This window comes from Leucopleurus acutus, assembly GCF_964270905.1.
Source record: "Leucopleurus acutus genome assembly, chromosome: 14".
NCBI classification, from domain to species: domain Eukaryota; kingdom Metazoa; phylum Chordata; class Mammalia; order Artiodactyla; family Delphinidae; genus Leucopleurus; species Leucopleurus acutus.
Window position 1 is genome coordinate 28,329,428 of NC_139156.1, and position 19,306 is coordinate 28,348,733.

The 19,306-nt window shown below is 43.2% G+C and overlaps 1 protein-coding gene across 8 annotated transcripts in view; it reads right to left on the minus strand.

Annotated features, from left to right (window-relative positions):
- Positions 1-19,306, minus strand: part of ABCC2 (ATP binding cassette subfamily C member 2) — a 111,624-nt gene that overhangs the window by 35,521 nt on the left and 56,797 nt on the right. For 6 of the 8 annotated variants that reach the window (XR_014326748.1, XM_082854925.1, XM_082854927.1 and 3 more), the window contains 8 exons: positions 17,886-18,085; positions 16,270-16,396; positions 14,583-14,684; positions 13,997-14,140; positions 13,016-13,174; positions 11,418-11,584; positions 8,815-9,009; positions 7,385-7,529 (listed from right to left, as the gene is read on the minus strand). Coding sequence is in view for 6 of the 8 variants with exons in the window: in XM_082854925.1 (XP_082711051.1) it covers positions 7,400-7,529; positions 8,815-9,009; positions 11,418-11,584; positions 13,016-13,174; positions 13,997-14,140; positions 14,583-14,684; positions 16,270-16,396; positions 17,886-18,085 (1,224 nt within the window). In the remaining 2 variants the exon portion in view is untranslated. Of the gene's footprint in view, positions 1-7,384; positions 7,530-8,814; positions 9,010-11,417; positions 11,585-13,015; positions 13,175-13,996; positions 14,141-14,554; positions 14,696-16,269; positions 16,397-17,885; positions 18,086-19,306 lie in introns of those variants that run through there. The other 2 variants (XR_014326749.1, XM_082854928.1) reach the window with 2 other exon arrangements.

Genomic DNA, 19,306 nt, shown 5'->3' on the forward strand with positions numbered 1-19,306 from the left:
AACTGAAATGAAAACTACACTAGAAGGAATCAATAGCAGAATAACTGAGGCAGAAGAACGGATAAGTGACCCAGAAGACAGAATGGTGGAATTCACTGCTGCGGAACAGAATAAAGAAAAAAGAATGAAAAGAAATGAAGACAACCTAAGAGACCTCTGGGACAACATTAAACACAACAACATTCACATTATACAGGTCCCAAAAGGAGAAAAGAGAGAGAAAGGACTAGAGAAAATATTTGAAGAGATTATAGTCGAAAATTTCGCTAACATGGGAAAGGAAATAGCCACCCAAGTCCAGGAAGCACAGTGAGTCCCATACAGGATAAACCCAAGGAGAAACATGCCGAAACACGTAGTAATCAAATTGGCAAAAATTAAAGACAAAAATTATTAAAAGCAGCTAGGGAAAAATGACAGATAACATACAAGGGAACTCCCATAAGGTTAACAGCTGATTTCTCAGCAGAAACTCTACAAGCCAGAAGGGAGTGGCATGAGATACTTAAAGTGATGAAAGGGAAGAACCTACAACCAAGATTACTCTACCCAGCAAGGATCTCATTCAGATTTGATGGAGAAATCAAAAGCTTTACAGACAAGTAAAAGATAAGCGAATTCAGCACCACCAAACCAGCTCTACAACAAATGCTAAAGGAACTTCTCTAAGTGGGAAACACAAGAGAAGAAAAGGACCGACAAAAAAAAAACCCCAAAACGATTAAGAAAATGGTAATAGGAACATATATATCGATAATTACCCTAAACATGAATGGATTAAATGCTCCAACCAAAAGACACAGGCTTGCTGAATGGATACAAAAACAAGACCCATATATATTCTGTCTACAACAGACCCACTTCAGACCTAGGGACACAAAGACTGAAAGTGAGGGGATGGAAAAAGATATTCCATGCAAATGGAAATCAAAAGAAAGCTGAAGTAGCAGTACTCATATCAGATAAAATAGACTTTAAAATAAAGAATGTTCCAAGAGACAAGGAAGGACACTACATAATGACCAGGAGATCAATCCAAGAAGATACAACCTATGTTGGAGGTGCTCCAACATAGGAGCACCTCAATACATAAGGCAACTGCTAACAGCTATCAGAGGAAATTGACAGTAACACAATAATAGTGGGGGACTTTAACACCACACTTACACCAATGGACAGATCATCAAAACTGAAAATGAATAAGAAAACAGAAGCTTTAAATGACACAATAGACCAGATAGATTTAATTGATGTTTATAGGACATTCCATCCAAAAACAGCAGATTACACTTTCTTCTCAAGTGCGCACGAAACATTCTCCAGGATAGATCACATCTTCGGTCACAAATCAAGCCTCAGTAAATTTAAGAAAATTGAAGTCATATCAGTGTCTTTTCTGACCACAATGCTATGAGATTAGAAATCAATTACAGGGAAAAAACCGTAAAAAACACACACACATGGAGGCTAAACAATACATTACTAAATAACCAAGAGATCACTGAAGAAATCAAAGAGGCAATCAAAAAATACCTAGAGACAAATGACAATGAAAACATGATGATCCCAAACCTATGGAATGCAGCAAAAAAAGTCCTAAGAGGGAAGTTTATAGCTATACAAGCCTACCTCAGGAAACAAGAAGAATCTCAACAATCTAACCTTACACCTAAAGGAACTAGAGAAAGAAGAACAAACAAAACCCAAAGTTAGCAGAAGGAAAGAAATCATAAAGATCAGAGCACAAATAAATGAAATAAAACTAAAAGCTGGTTCTTTGAGAAGATAAACAAAATTGATAAACCATTAGCCAGACTCATAAAGAAAAAGAGGGAGAGGACTCAAATCAGTAAAATTAGAAATGAAAAAGGAGAAGTTACAACAGACACCACAGAAATACAAAGCATCCTAAGAGACTACTACAAGCAACTCTGCCAATAAAATGGACAACCTGGAAGAAATGGACAAATTCTTAGAAAGGTATAACCTTTCAAGACTGAACCAGGAATAGAAAATATGAGCAGACCAATCACAAATAATGCAATTGAAACTGTGATTAAAAATTTTCCAACAAACAAAGGTCCAGGACCAGATGGCTTCACCGGTGAATTCTATCAAACATTTAGAGAAGAGCTAACACCCATCCTTCTCAAACTCTTCCAAAAAATTGCAGAGGAAGAAACACTCCGAAACTCATTCTGTGAGGCCACCATCACCCTGATACCAAAACCAGACAAAGATACTCTAAAAGAAGAAAATTACAGACCAATATCACTGATGAATATAGATGCAAAAATACTAGCAAACAGAATGCAACAACACATTAAAAGCATCATACACCATGATCAAGTGGGATTTATCCCAGGGATGCAAGGATTCTTCAATATATGAAATCAATCAGTGTGATACACCATATTAACAAATTGCAGAAGAAAAACCATATGATCACGTCAATAGATGCAGAAAAAGCTTTTGAGAAAATTCAACACCCATTTGTGGTAAAAACTCTCCAGAAAGTGGGCATAGAGGGAACCTACCTCAACATAATAAAGGCCATATACAACAAACCCACAGCAAACATCATTCTCAATGGTGAAAAACTGAAATATTTCCTCCAAGATCAGGAACAAGACAAGGATGTCCACTCTCGCCACTATTATTCAACATAGTTTTGGAAGTCCTAGCCATGGCAATCAGAGAAGAAAAAGAAATAAAAGGAATACAGATTGAAAAAGAAGTAAAACTGTCACTGTTTGCAGATGACATGATACTATAGAGAATCCTAAAGATGCCACCAGAAAACTACTAGAGCTAATCAATGAATTTGGTAAAGTTGCAGGATACAAAATTAATGCACAGAAAGCTCTTGCATTCCTATACACTAATGATGAAAAATCTGAAAGAGAAATTAAGGAAACACTCCCATTTTCCATTATAACAAAAAGAATAAAATACTTAGGAGTAAACCTACCTAGGGAGACAAAGGAGCTGTATTCAGAAAACTATAAGGCACTGATGAAAGAAATTAAAGATGATACCAACAGATGGAGAGATATACCATGTTCTTGGATTGGAAGAATCAATATTGTGAAGATGACTATACTATCCAAAGCAATCTACAGATTCAATGCTATCCCTATCAAATTACCAATGGCATTTTTTACAGAACTAGAGCAAAAAATCTTAAAATTTGTATGGAGACACAAAAGACCCTGAATAGCCAAAACAGTTTTGAGGGAAAAAAACAGAGCTGGAGGAATCAGACTCCCTGACTTCACAGTATAGTATAAAGCTACAGTAATCAAGACAATATGGTACCGACACAAAAACATTGATCAATGGAACAAGATAGAAAGCCCAGAGATACACCCACACACGTATGGTCAACTAATCTATGACAAAGGAGGCAAGGATATACAATGGAGAAAAGACGGTCTCTTCAATAAGTGGGGCTGGGAAAACTGGACAGCTATATGTAAAAGAATGAAATTAGAACACTCCCTAACACCATACACAAAAATAAACAAAATGGATAAGAGACCTAAATGTAAGATCGGACACTATAAAACTCTTAGAGGAATACATAGGAAGAGCACTCTTCGACATAAATCACAGCAAGATCTTTTTTGATCCACCTCCTAGAGTAATGGAAATAGAAACAAAAATAAACAAATGGGACCTAATGAAACTTAAAAGTTTTTGCACAGCAAAGGAAACCATAAACAAGAGAAAAGACAACCTTCAGAATGGGAGAAAATATTTGCAAACGAATCAACGGACAAAGGATTAATCTCCAAAATATATAAACAGCTCATGCAGCTCAATAGTAAAAAAAAAAAACAAACAACCCAGTCCATAATGGGCAGAAGACCTAAATAGACATTTCTCCAAAGAAGACATACAGATGGCCAAGAAGCACATGAAAAACTGCTCAACATCACTAATTATTAGAGGAATGCAAATCAAAACTACAATGAGGGGCTTCCCTGGTGGCGCAGTGGTTGAGAGTCCACCTGCCGATGCAGGGGACACAGGTTTGTGCCCCTGTCTGGGAAGATCCCACATGCCGCAGAGTGGCTAGGCCTGTGAGCCATGGCCGCTGAACCTGCGCGTCCAGAGCCTGTGCTTCACAATGGGAGAGGCCACAACAGTGAGAGACCCATGCACCACAAAAAAAAAAAAAAAAAGTACAATGAGGTATCACCTCACACCAGTTAGAATGGGCATCATCAGAAAATCTACAAACAACAAATGTGGAGAAAAGGGAACTCTCTTGCACTGTTGGTGGGAATGTAAATTGATACAGCCACTATGGAGAACAGTATGGACGTTCCTTAAAAAACTAAAAATAGAATTACCATATGATCCGGCAATCCCACTACTGGGTATATACCCAGAGAAAAGCATAATTCAAAAAGACACATGCACCCCAATGTTCATTGCAACACAATTTATAATAGCCAGGTCATGGAAGCAAGCTAAATGCCCATCGACAGATGAGTGGATAAAGAAGATGTGGTACATATATACAATGGAATATTACTCAGCCATAAAAAAGAAAGAAATTGGGTCATTTGTTGAGACGTGGTTGGATCTAGAGACTGTCATACAGAGTGAAGTAAGTCAGAAAGAGAAAAACAAATATCATATATTAACGCACTTATGTGGAACCTAGAAAAATGGTACAGATGAACTGGTTTGCAGGGCAAAACTTGAGACACAGTTGTAGAGAAAGTATGGACACCAAGCGGGGAAAGCGGCGGGGTGGTAGTGGTGGTGTGATGAATTGGGCGATTGGGATTGACATCTATACAGTGATGTGTATAAAATTGATGACTAATAAGAACCTACTCTATAAAAAAAAAAAAAGTAGACAGGTCTGTCAAAGTAGGGTGATTTGCATGTCAGACACCTGAAGGATATCCAGGTGATAATACCAGAAGCAACTGAATATATGAATCTCAAAACTGGAGCAGAGGAAGAGGCTAGAAATGAGAATCGTATGTGTGGAAGTTGAAACCACAAGAGTGTATGAAATCTATTACAGAGAAAATATAGAGGAACTGGGGGGTCAAGGACAAAAGCATAGGGACATCTTAATGCTTCAAGGATAAGCAGCGAAGAGGACCTCAGAAGGAAAGTAGGAAAGAGCGATCATGTTGTAAGTGGTCCATACTGTGGATTGTGTTACCCGGGTCCTGGGCCAACAGAAGATCTGGAGGGGAGGAGTCATCATCAAAGTTTTGGATCCAGGTTGCTTCTGGTTCCCTCCACCTTCACTGGATGTCTGAGTCATCACTACTGAGAAAAAGATAACGCTTCCCCTCTCTTCATCTGCATCCACAGGAGAAGGTAGATGGAAAACCCTCTCCCATTATAGGAAAAAGAAGAAATCATTAGATCAAATCAGGAAGTTGGTTTCTGGTCCTGGCTCTGCCATAAACACTCATGTTTTGACTCCAGATATCATATAACCATTCTGTCTGGTGCTTATCTGAAAAATAAGGGACTTGAACTGGATTATCTCCAAGGTTGTCTCTATTTGGTTAGTCAGGAGACAAAAACCACAGGTTATTTTAACAGAACAATATAAAGAACCATTAAATAGGCATTGAAGAAAGGGCCAAAGGAAAACAAGTATCAGAGAGCTAGCAAGGGCAAAAGCAAACATCACGGGGCCGCGGGAACCAAACGGAAGAGGCTGGTGTCACTAAAACTGAAACCGAAACCCAGACTTCCCAGAAGGGGGCGCTGCCCCGCTGGTGCTGGCAAGACCACACTAGTTTCGTGAGTATTGGAAAAACTGCCACTGCAGGGAAACCAACATTGCTAGAGTGATGCTGATGGGAATAGAGCAAATAGGAGGAAACAAGTCCCTTCCTCATCCTGCCTTGCAGCTGTGTAAGCCCCTCATATAGGAAGTTTAAGTCTCTGAGCATCTCATTCAACAAATAGCTACAGTGATGAATAAATAAAAACCTTTCATAACTGTATCACTGAAATGGAGGTAAGGAATATGCTGAACCCAAAATGATGTGACACAAGAAACCCTAGAAGGAGAAGAAGGGTCAAGGCTTAGGGTGACTTCTGAAACCTGGAGACCTTGACCTTTGTGGACAACAGAGGATACTGAGGCAAGAGAGAACGCCAAGGCTTGCCAAAGATGGAGAAGCTACAGGAGACCCTCTGACGAACCCAAGCCCGAAAGGGCTGTACTGTGGTATACAAGTAAGTGAAGAATAAACCCCGCCACGCGGAAGGAGTCAAGGCCACACGTCCATCTCCAACCTGCTGCTAGATCAAGGGGACGAAGCTCCCTTGAGATTCTGTAAACCACAAGCTGGCTCTCGCACAGGACTGTGGTCTGAAGTCCCAATAACTGTAAAGTTTGAAACCCCTCAGTGAAGTATTTAATTCAGATTGGTTCTGGGTAATGCCCCCAGGTGGCAGGCAGAAGCTTTCACAATTCCTCTTAAGAGAGCTCAGATTCAACTCAGGCCTCAAAGAATGTCCACAGGCAAAATGCTAACACAATATTGCAAATCAGCTATACTTCAGTTTTTTAAAAAATGCTAAGGAGATTGAGCAACTTAAGGTAAACATTCACAAGGTATCCAAGGAAATAAAGCACTGTGAACAAGAACCAGCAGACGCCGCATACGGACCATACATTTAAAAACCTCAAGGAGGTACCAATTCATGCTCATCAGATTGACAAAAATGTTTTGAATTGGCATTAACAGTTTGACGTTACCTCCTATATGCATTTAAACATATGCACACCTCCCATTCCTTTACGTTATGCCTAAAGAAACTCTTACACATGTATCTTAGGACTTATGTACCAGAATGTTCATAGCAGTACTGTTCATTACAGGGAAAAACAACAAAGCCTGGAAATAACCCCACTGCTGACCAACCTAACTTGGATAAACTGGCGTTTTCACACACTGCCGTACTACAGAGCAGTGAGAATGAACCAGCCTCACGCATCGACGTGGATGAATCTCACATATAATATGGAACAAAAGAAGTCTAGAAGAATACATGCAGTATGAGTCAGGCCGTTCGCATAAGCTAAAAAAATGGTACATGTTGTTTAAGGCAAGTGGTAAAACTCAAACAAAAAGCAAAGGAATAATTATCACAAAAATTAGGATGGTGGTGCTTTTTGTGGGGGGTGGGTAGCAAGGAGGTACGATCAAAGTGGATCGTCAGGGGTTTTCTGATGTAGCTGGTAATACTCATTAAAAAAAATCTTGGCTGGCAGGGACGTGGGTGTCCACTTACGATCCTTATTTAAAACATACATTTTATACACACTTTTCTACGTATGATATGCTTCACAAAAAATAAGGAATGATCCTAATAGTCCTTCTCTAACCTGTAAGACTTGCTGTCAGAATGCTGTGCAGTTCGTATTTTCAATGCCAGCTTCTTGGGCCATAAAATAAAAGGGGCCAGTGTTTTTCAGCAGTTCTTCAGGGCTGCCATACTCTACAATCTTCCCGTTGTCTAGGACCATTACCCTGAAACAAAAAAGAGAGAAGTCTTAGAAAGCAGTGTCTCAAACCTTGGCATTTATAATAACCAGAACTAAGTCTCGATATTGTTACCAAGGCTGTTGCCCCAGAATCATACCCCTGCCCCTCCCTCAAATGGAAACCAAGTGCTCATATCTAAGTTTCAGGAGTAAGCTGCAAAGAGAAAAACAAGAACTGGTTAGAACAAACTAGGCCCAAGGTGGTGGAAGATTTGATTTCCAGTAGACCTTGGGCCTCGTTATGCTCATTGTAATATATTAGCATGCTAAATGACACACCTACCAGCACCATGATATGGACAATTGCCATGACAACAACTGGAAAAGCCCAGACAAGGACTGAAAAGGAGGGTTGCATCAGTTCCCGTTCAAACCACACCCCTCTTCTCAGATTAGTCATAAATATTCCTCCTACTCTTTCCAATTCCCTCCCTTTCCCCTCAACCCTCCTATATAAATGGTGTCTCCGCCCAGATCGGGTTGAGAAAGTTGATTTGTGAACTAATTCCCACTTCTCCATTCTTTGGCCATTGAATAAAGCTTGTGCTGGAAAGTCTTAGCATTGGTTTTGTTATTGGCTGTGTGAATCTGAGCGGAAAAAGAAGCTCCCTGGCCAAGACGAGGGGTCTCTAGGCTAGGACACCAGCACGGGTCCAGGTGACCAATACGATAACAGTATGTTTATTCATACTAGGCTACAACGCAGCGAGAATGACCAAACTGCGGCTATCTGCATCAACATGGATTCCTTGTGGAATACTGAACAAAATAGACTTATACTGAATATATTCTTATACTATTTACGTAAGTTTTTTTCCTTTTTTTAAGGATACGTTGATTTAAAAAGGGAGCCTTCCCCTTGGTCAAAAAAGGGAGCCTATTCTCTTCAGTTTTAAGATTACTGACCCCCCCCCCCCCCATTTTGAATTGTCAGATTGTCAGAGTTAGAAGGAACAGAAAGCTTGTTTACAGGCAGAGCAGCTGAGACCCAACTTAGTTGGGAAGGTCTATGGAGCAATATATATCACTCCTGGCTTGGGCCTCCTCCACCCCCCATACTCAGTTAATAGTTACAGTTTCCCATTTTACCTTCAAGACAGTTCCCTTAACCCTGTTGGCCTTCATTAGCTTGATGTATAATTTTGGGCAAATTACTTGCAATCTCTCAGCCTCCATTTTTTCATCAATAAAATGATGGTAGTTAAACCTGTAAAGAGACCTCACGGCTGAGGCTATCGCTGTTGGCTATCAAGCTCTGTCCCCCGACTCACTTGTCACTGTCCATGATGGTGTGCAGCCTGTGGGCAATGGTAATGGTCGTGCAGTGGGAGAACTCAGTTTGGATGGTTGTCTGGATGAGGCGATCTGTCTCTAGATCCACCGCAGCAGTGGCCTCGTCCATGATCAGAATCTTGGATTTCTGAAGCAGAGCCCTGGCCAGGCACAGTAGCTGCCTTTGCCCTATGCTGCAGCCAGTGGAAGAAACAAAGCATTAGCCCCTAAGGACCAAGGAATAACCTGGGTTGGGGGTTGGAGGGGCAGATTTCATGTTCCAGATCAGACTTCCAAAACCCACACTTCCAAATTCCCCTAGAATGCCTTAGCCTCTTCCACTAGCTGTTTATTGTTACCAAGGGCAATGTTTGCCAAACTTTCTCAATTAATTGGAAGACCCACCGCAGGTACTTAATTTAAAAATTCCTATTTCTGGGCCCTGCTCTCAGTCAGAATGGGGAGGAGCCTAGGAACCTGTATTTTGAATACACCCCAGGAGATTTTCACGTTTAACAAGTTTGGAAAACACTAACCCTGGAATAGTGCTTTGCGTTTAGCTACAGTGATGTCTCAGTACCCGACTTCAGCAGTATTTGACCTGACACCATTAGTATAGGGTGAAACTGCATGAGAATGCCCCAGTGGCATTTCTTAGTGGCCTTAGCAAATTCATTTGTTATTTTAATGTGTAATTCTAGTCTCAAGGCTAATTATTTGTTCAGGGCCTTCTCCCTTGATTAGAAACCGTTGCTATCTAATGATCATGATGTCTTGGTGGGAGATGCAATGTTTGTGGAATTCGAATATGCCTGTAAAATGCAAATCACTTTAAATTGCTAAAAGCCAGTAATGAAGGCTGGACTTCTTACTTACATAAAGAACATTTGGGAAATGATGTGGAGGAAATATTCGTGAATTTGGAATTGCTCTTTCCTGCTGTGGCCATTAGGGAACGTATTAAACAGGGGGTGGCTAAAGTTCTGTAATTCTCTGTAAGAAAATTTACGCAGGAGATGAGAAGTCACCCAAGATGAACTTCCAGTTCTTCTCTGTAACGTCAGAACAGAGACACTGAAAAACTATTTACTTAACGCTTCCCAACTCCCACCTCGTTCAGTTGGACTTCATAGTAACAGGCTGTTGCTAAGGTATCAATTTGGCTTTCAGCTGCTGACTCTCCCGAAGCTGACTGATCTCCAGTCTCTGATCAGGGAATTTTAGGTTTCAGCAGCCCACCAGGTCTGAAATCAAGGCGCTGGTAATGCCAGGTAAGTTTCTCCCAGCATTCACAGAGGATGGTGTGATTCTGTCCTTAGGCCCCTATCACATCCTGCCCACATGGCCCTGCACACCTGCAGCATTTACTGCACAGAATTTACTCACACGAGGTGTGTCTTCTCCATCACACTGTAAGTGCTAGGAGGGCATGGATGGGTCTGTGGCGTTTTCCTCTGTATTTCCAGTAGGTGCTCAATATATGTTGACTGAATGTTTGAATGGCCTTTTTAATAGGCCTGAAGACCTCCTTCAGTCCTGCTAGTTCCTAGATCTGTCACTGAGGGAAAACAAACATGCTGGTGTTCTCTACCAAGGCTCACAAGTGTTCCCTGGGGCTACACACTGAAATCACCTGGGACCCTGATTCAACCGGTCTGGGGTACAGCCTGGGCACTGGGACTTTAAGTTTCCCGAGTGATTCTAGCGTGCAGCCTACTTAAGACTCAACCTTCTAGGCAGTGCATCTCATGCTGTAATGTGCACACAAATTATCTGGGACTCTTGCTAAAGGGCGGATTCTGAATAGTAGGATAGAGCCTGAGATTCTGCATTTATAACAAGCTCCCAGGTGAAGCCAGAGCAGCGGGTCCATTAATTGAGCTACTGAGCCTTCCCTTCTGAGCTCCAACTGCTAATGGTGCATGCCCTGCCCACCACTCTGAAGGCACCAGGGCTGCAGCAAGGCCGGCCCCTGGGCCACCAGCTTTGACTGAGAGCTGACCATCAGTGTGTGGAGGGAGAAAAGAGGTTGTTGTAGGGAAAATGCCAGGAAAATGTGAAGTGTCAACATATGAGGAAACACTTTGAAAAGGTAACAAAAACTGTGAAGCCAAAAGAGTCTTTGTGCTGGTTTATGGTGTTCCAAGGACCCTGCGGACAGCACATCTCCATCATCTACGTGCTCCTTAGATCAGGGCTTCTCAAACTGAGGTGCCTGTAACAACCCCTGGGATCCTTTAGAACTCCCACCTCCAGCAATGCCACGTACCAATTACATCAGACTCTCTGGGGCTGGACCAGGCATGGGGATTGTTTTCAGCCTGATTGCAGAGTGCAGCTGAAAACCCGCACAACGGTGGGATCAGCAAGCTCATGTTTGTCATGTCCTGTGAGGGTATGTTTACTGACAAAGGTTTTCAAGAGTTTCCAAGCACATTCACATCTATTTTAATCTTCACATCAAGTTCGTTTTACGCATTAGGAATTAGACCTGGAGAGTGAAAATTCTTTGATGCCAGGCACCACCATGCATGAGTAACAAAAGTAGTGGTCCCCTCGCCTCCTCCACAGCCTGTGGGGGAAGTGGGTTATGAAACATTACCTCAGGTTGTCACCGCCCTCTGTCACTTCGTAGGACAACCCAGCTTGCAGGCCGTCCACGAAAGATTTGAGGTGCGCAAGCTCCAAGGCCTTCCAAATCTCCTCGTCTGAGTAGTTGTTGAAAGGGTCTAGATTCATCCTCAGGCTCCCAGAGAACAGGATGGGATCCTGCAAGCCAAGGGACGAGGGAGTTACTGGGGCTAATGTCAGAAAAGGAACAAGTAGGGACTTCCCTGGTGGTGCGCAGTGGTTAAGAATCCGCATGCCGATGCAGGGGACACGGGTTCGAGCCCTGGTCCGGGAAGATCCCACATGCTGCGGAGCAACTAAGCCCGTGTGCCACAACTACTGAGCCTGCGCTCTAGACCCCGTGAGCCACAACTACTGAGCCCGCGAGCCACCAACTACTGCAGCCCACGCACCTAGAGCCCGTGCTCCGCAACAAGAGAAGCCACCGCAATGAGAAGCCCACACACCGCAACGAAGAGTAGTCCTGCTCACCACAATTAGAGAAAGCCCCCGTGCAGCAATGCAGCCAAAAATAAAATTTAAAAAAAAATTTTAATAAACATCTGGCTTTTTATTTATATATATATATATATATATACACACACATATATATATTTAAATTTTTTTTAATAAAAGAAAAGGAACCAGTAATTCTTTGTGGCCAAGAAAGTGAGCAGGACTGGTCTGAGATGGAAAGCTGGTTAGTTAGTGGCCCAGCTTCTCCAAGATTTCCCCACTGCAGGCTTGGAGCTAAACACGGGGAGCTAAACACAGCATTAAGAGGAGTCCTTGGTTTTGTTTGGTTTTTCATTCTGAAGTTCATTTATGGATTTCCAAATTTGCCTTAGCATCCCTTAAGAAGATGAGAGGAACGTCCCACACCCCCAAATGAAAACTCATGGTTTGGAGGTGGAGGGATCAGGGGCAGGCAAGGGAAGGGGTCATATAGTTACAAGAGAAGAATTTCTTACACTCTTGAAGAGGCTGGTGAAAAAGAGTGTAACAAAGGGAGCAAACACCAGACAGACCAAAGCCACCCCAGAGACTTGGCTGCAGCAAGCAGAGGACAGGTTCTGATGAGGACCCATGTACCCCGAGAGCCTCCAGGGCAGTCCTTGTTTGGAAGGGTCTGGAGAGGAAGCTGCAGGGAAGACTTTCTTGCTGATGCACTAACCATTCCGCTTATTGGCAAAACATTGCCACAAATTCCCTCCCCTCTCTTTTAACCATATCAAATGGAGAGTACAAAGCTTAATAGTTTCAAGCTTCAGCAGCAAAACTGCTAATGCTGATTGCAAAGGTCCTGCAACCTTGATGGGCTATAGAAATGCTAAATAATCATCTGCTCCATTTGACTTCTGCTGTGTTGCTGCCACCTACTGGTTAGATACTGACAGTCACACAAGCATATTACCAAAAAAATGTAAGACTTATTTTTGTAAGTTCTGGAAGCAATGTGTCTTAGGCAACTAGCTTAGGTATCCCAGGTAGACAGCAGAAATGACGCCACCAAATGAACACACATCAAGAAGAAGATGCACATGTTTCCTGCAGAACAAGCTGCATGTGACAGTACGTCCTACAGCTTACCTGGGGGATGATGGTCAGTTTCTCTCGGAGGTCGTGGAGCCCAATGGAAGCAATATCTACCCCATCAATGGTGATCTGGCCTCCTGCAGCCTCTAGGATTCTGAAAAGGCTGTTTGTCAGGGATGATTTCCCAGCTCCTGTCCTGCCCACCACGCCAATCTGTAAATACAGTTCCTTGGCATGTTAGTTCACCATGTAATTATTGAGGGCAACAGTTTAGCCAGGGACATTCATAATCACAGGTGGAAAAAGACAGTGACTGGCTACTTCATCTCTAAGATGTTAAACTGATTTTGGTTTTGGTGGGGAAAAATGTACCTGGATGTCAGAAAAGGATGGCTTTCCCATCCTACCTCCTAACTTGTTGCTTGCTGAGAACTACATTGACTGCTGGAAATGTACACATCTGTTGCAGTTATTCTTGGAAATTATAGATTTTTTAAAAATCCTTGTTAAAAGTGAGGAGAAGGGAAGGATTGGGTCTGCCATCAGGTCTGAGAAGCAGACCCTGACCTGGACCTGAGCATCAGTACCCAGACATATTTTTGGCCCTGCATCAGACCCCAAGTCCTCAGAGAACAAGAAAACCATACCAGGACTTTGCAGACCAGAGGGAGAACTAGGCCATTCTCTCTGCAGGGACAAACCTGCACACAGCTGTTCCCACCAGTTCCTTCCCCAGGCCGGTGCTTCCTCCTGACTTCCCCTCTACAAGCCTTGGCGCTTACAGGAAATGAGCCCAGTCAGCAGACAGGGAGTTAGGGGAGGGCTGAGCAAGAGAGCCCTTACAGGCTTAAGTCTGTTTGATCCTGTGTGGATATCCTGCCCTCTGGTGGTGGCGCTGTGTCCCTACACCTCCCCAAGGCAGAGGAAGCGCCCCAACCCTCTCACTTCCACCAGATTAATGAAAGCCCAGAGTCCACTGCTCTCCACCTCTATGTTCACAAGGACTCACCCAGGCCTTTCTTCAGCTCCACCTACCTTCTCAGTGCTCTTAATGTCACAAGTGATCCCCTTCAGTACCAGATCCAGCTCAGGCCGATACCGTACTTGGTAGTTGCTAAACTGGATCTCCCCTTTGCTGGGCCAACCTTCTGGAGGCCTCCTATCAGTCACCCATGGTGCCTGGCAAGGCGACAGGAGGAAAAGTGCTTTACACAGTGACAACTCGCTCAACAGTCCCCACAGGACTCATGTCACAGAACAGGGTAGCAGTGTGCCAGCCACCCGTGAGCATCTGCATTGAATAGACTGAACTAGACTGGTACTTCCAGAAGGGTCCTACCTTATTCAATTAAAGAAACCCTATCCCACGAGGTGGTTCTGTGCATCTCCAGAATGAAGCCACCATTTAACTTGGTGCATCCCAAGACCTGACTTCTCCCAAACCATTACCTATTTTAGGTTTCAAGAAATTAGGTTCTTTCAGTTAGAGCAAGGGAAACTTCCAGAGAACCTTTATGACCCCATGTGAAATCTCTAGATAAGGTGAAGATGCATTCTCAAAGCGGTGGCTTTTTTTTTTTTTTTTTGGCCTTGTCCCTGGCTTCCTCTGATTCCTCCTTACCTCATTTTCCACGTTTATGTACTCATTTATTCGCTCAACAGCCACAATGTTGGTCTCTATTTCTGACGTCATCCTCACTAGCCAGTTCAGGGTTTGTGTGATCTACAGAAAAACTGGAAGACTAAGGATCATCTCAGGCTCAGAAACCAACCCAACCAGTTAAACCACAAGGTCAATCTAGTGCCTACTCTGCACCCAGCAGTATGCCGGGCTCTACAAGAAAGCAAGGAGAAATAGACAATCCACACCTTCTTGGGGGAGGAAATGAGGCCGGTGTATTGAATGGTGGGAGGACAATTAAGTGATCAACTGTGTGGTGCTCACAGGAAAGGCACTACTAGCTTGGAGTGGCCTAGGGCCAAAGCTGAGGCTGGAGATGCTCTCCATGGGTCTCCTGCCTGTAAGCCCTTAGGGGTTAGGGGTGGCATTCTACCAATGGGGAAAGCATAAGGAAAGACACAGGGTAGGAGAAGGCCTTCCAAATAGCTGCCACCTCTACTCTCAACAACAGCTCCATTGAGAACCCAGCCCTCAAGGTGGGATATCCACATGGACCCCTGTCCTCTGTTACCCCAATAAACTCCAGGTGCCTTCCTGCCATTACAGAGATAACATCTAACCACTAGGAAGATGATTGTCATGATCTGGGCCAGAGTCCAGGGAATCCATGGGTTACTCAGAGGCAAGCTGCTCACATGCAAGCTTTTTTCAGGCAACAATGTAGTCCTGGCACATACACACAGGGAATCTTTGTAGAGCACATGGTGGTTAGAGAGAGGGAGAGCACAGGAAGCTGGGGACTACAAGTGACCACTTGGTGAAGCCTGGACCATATGAATTGTTGATATTTGAATGTTTTTATTTTGGTTCAGTATAATAGTTCTCCAACTCTTTGCCCCATCTGTCCTAGGTTAGTAAGCCTAGAAATGAGGGGATGAAAGGGCAGTGGCACAAGGAACCCTGTGATTCTGGTAAATGACAGAGTCCTTTTGGGTGTCCCGCCATGATCACCTTGGGCCTTATTAACGCCAACTGAAAATAGCACCATATAGAGCCTGCTGGTAACTGTGCAGACCCCCAGTATATTAGTTCAGAAAGAGTCCACAAAAGATGGCCAAATGACTCATTAAATGAGTATCATTCATTAAACATTTACCATAGTGCCAGTGGTAGCAAAGTGGCTGAGTGGTAGGAAATAACGTCTGATATCTATCCCTTAGTCCAACAGGGGATGCATTATATAGTTCTATTAGACTCTATATTCTTTATTAAAATTAACTCCAATTATTCTGTGATTTAACAAAATAAACATAGAAGTTATTTGTTCAGAAGAGTTTCTGGTTACTGCTGCATTATAATAGAAACTCATTTATTTTCTCTTTTGATTATAATCAAGCAAAGAGACAGGAAACTATTAGATAATCATCTGAGATTGCTTCCTTAACTACCCAGGGCAACACAATTTATGTCCAGTTACCCAGATGACACTGGTACCTACTTAGAAAGGGAAAGGAGCCTGTCCATGGGTTACACAGTTAGTAAGAGATGGAGCTAGGGTTTGAACCTCAGTCTCCCCTGGTCCCTCTGGATCTAGAAAGGAATCAAGAGCACAGACTCCACGGTATACCCGAGGCTCCATTTAAGAATAATGCATTAATTCAGCCAAACTCCCAACCTTCAGACTCACACTGAGTGCATTGGACAGAACAAAGCCCACAGTGTCCCCACTTAGGGTATCTCTATAAATAACCATCATCAAGGATGAAAAGAAGACGATCAGGTTCCCAATCAGCTCCAGACGAATTGCAAGCCACCTGGAGGGCAACAGAACCAGAGAAAGAGGTGTCACTGAGAGGTGTCCACTTCCTTACCTTACCCAGCAACCTAGGTGTTCCTAGAACATTCTCAGAGGGCTTGAGTTGGTAGGGCTGCATTCTTAGGAGGTGTCTCAATTTGACTATGCCATGTGTTCCTAAAGTCTTTTAAATTGGATTTTAGAAAATAAATCGCATTTTAAAAGATACTAGAAGAGTTTGCTAAAGTAAGGGAATCCTATAGTCCAATGTCTCCCAAACTTGCCAAATCTTAAGAATCATCTGGTGGCAATTGTTAAAATTACACAAATTCATGCAAAAAATTCCTGAACTCTTCCCCAGGAGATTCAGGGAATGGGTTTTAGGAATCTGCATTTTAACAAATGTTCCAAGTGAGTTCTTTTGATTAGGCATGGGAAACAATGGCATAAAGAATCCAAATGTAAGGTTAGAAAGAAATCACCACAGGAAGGTTCAATGTACCCTGTCTGATTTCGTGATTTTTAAAAAGGCAGAGAAGAAGCTGGAGGTGGAGGGAAATTAGGTGTGAGCTGATGACAGGGAGGTATGTCGGGCTTTGTAGAGAACTGAATAGTGTGTAGATTGATGTAATTTATGAAAACTGACTTTCCCAGTAAAATGTATTTAACTAAATTTGAATAATTCTAGCACGTGTACAAATAAATAGACATATTTTACAATGGGGGGTCCAACAGAAAATTGACTCTTATGCCTGTTTCCTTCTTGGAAAGTATCTAAGATATAAAAAATCTTTACAATCACATTTCTGACCTCTCCACGTTCCAGATAATACTAAGCATCGTTAGCCTGCCCTTCACACCGCAAGACAGTGTAGAAGCCACTCAAGGGTTTCCACTTCCTGAAAAAGACCTTCCTCCTCCAAGGACACATGACTTCTTGCCAGGGTATAATGAAGCTGGAGAAATCAAGAATGCTCACCCTTTCTGGATTCATCTCACAGGATGTGAGCTTTTCATTTCTGTCATCATTGATTTTGCCTAAAATTTCCCAGCTTTCCTCCCTCCAACCTCTGCTGCTTTCACCACCCTACAAAGAGGGTCCTGCCTATGGAGAATCTCACATCCATTCTCAGGGAAGCAAACAGAGAATATCCAGCTCACCCAGCACGTGAACAGTACCTGGGTTATCAAATGCTCACAGATGTCATGTGACTCCCTCAATAAGCCTATGAGGCAGGTTGTGTTCCAGCCATCGTACAAACAAAGAAAATGAGATTTTCCTGAGAGGGGTCAAGACAATTCACCCCGCTTGGTAAGTGGCAGAGCAGACAGAGGGACCCCCAGTCTCTGACTCCAAAGCTCATGCTTTCTCCTCTCTACTCACGTGACAGGCGTGTTTGGCAAGAGTGAATTTCACAACACTGGCCATGCCTGCCCTCCCACAGCTAATGTCAAAAGTGCAGAACCCCGAAGCACATATTTGGGTGAATATCCAGGGGCAGCCTCACCTGTTGGAGGTAATCCAGGAAAACACACATTTCTGGTTGGTGTCCGTCACCATCTCATTGTGCTTTAGAAATCGCTCCTGGTGCTCAAAAGCACGGATAACAGACAAACCTGACACAGTCTCACTAAAGTGAGAGTAGATTGGGGACCTGGTGACAGAGTCCAGTCGTCTCAGCTGGCGGGAAGTAGCCACATAAAATATCTGGACCCAAAAAAGTGAAGACTCAGTCATACAATCATATCACATACGCTGTACCTCTTCCTTCATGGCTGTGACCCAGTATTCTTTACGTTGAGGCCACAGCTCACATCTGAACAGAGAAGCGGCTCTGGTCTCATCTCTGACTAGAGGAGAAATGAGAGAGGCTCAGAGGAAGAGGATGCTGGGAAGATCTGGGGTTGGAGGGAACAGAGGAGCACGAAAGCGTGGACACCACACCTCACTCAGCCCTAGAGGTTGGAATTTTCAAACCACATAAGGAGTTTTGTCAGCCTAATCCGTATGGTCCCAAGAATCTGCACATATTGTCTAAATGACAGTTTTGTAGTGGTTAGAAAAACAGTCTCTAAAAGATTTTATAAATGCTGCTAGGAACCAAGGGGTGTGGAAAGTGGAGATGGGCAGTAAATGGTCCAAGAAAGGTATGCCAAGGTTTTGATAAAAATTGAATAATCAGGTAAGTGACCAAAATTGTGCTTTGACAGTGTGTGAAGGTAAAGATCGTTTGGAGGTGTGTGGAACGCTGAGGGTCTAAGAACTGGATGTAATAGCGCAGGCTGAAGGGGGAGGTTCAGTGGGGTGGGTTAGTGGTGCTACTAGATTCCAAGAGGATTTGTTGAAACTAGGGAAGAACTGGGCATTTGAGTCAGAATTCAAAATGTTATACCTGGAAATTTCCTCAAAGATCCTGCTCCCTTTTTTTTTTTTTTTTTTGCGGTACGCGGGCCTCTCACAGCACCAGGTGGTGTCAACTTACCACAGGCCACAAGTCTGCCCTTGACTGAAGGGCTTCAGAATTGTTTTCTCAAGGTGATCAATTCATCCCCAAGGTAAATGGTGGAACAAGAATTCTCTCCACAGCTTCCCTCCCCTCCTCAGTTTTTATCATGGTCATGGAGCCCCTTACACTTGCTCTGGTTTTTCTGTGAGGCTTGGCTTTTAAGCTGTGTCCTCAAGAACACACTGGAATTGAGCCTAAGCCACCCACAGACACCCCAGTGAAAGGAGAACTGCCCTGAAGTGAAAAGAGACTGGGCTCCTGCTGAGGGACATCTCCAAGCAGATAATCCTAAGCCAACCAAGGAAGCAGCCTTAGCACAACTCTTCTAGAAGCAACCAATTACCTTACCATTGTGAAGGGTCTTACAGAGCTTCAAGACTTTGTCCAGAGCCAACCTCAAAGTAGTCTTGGATCCAAACATA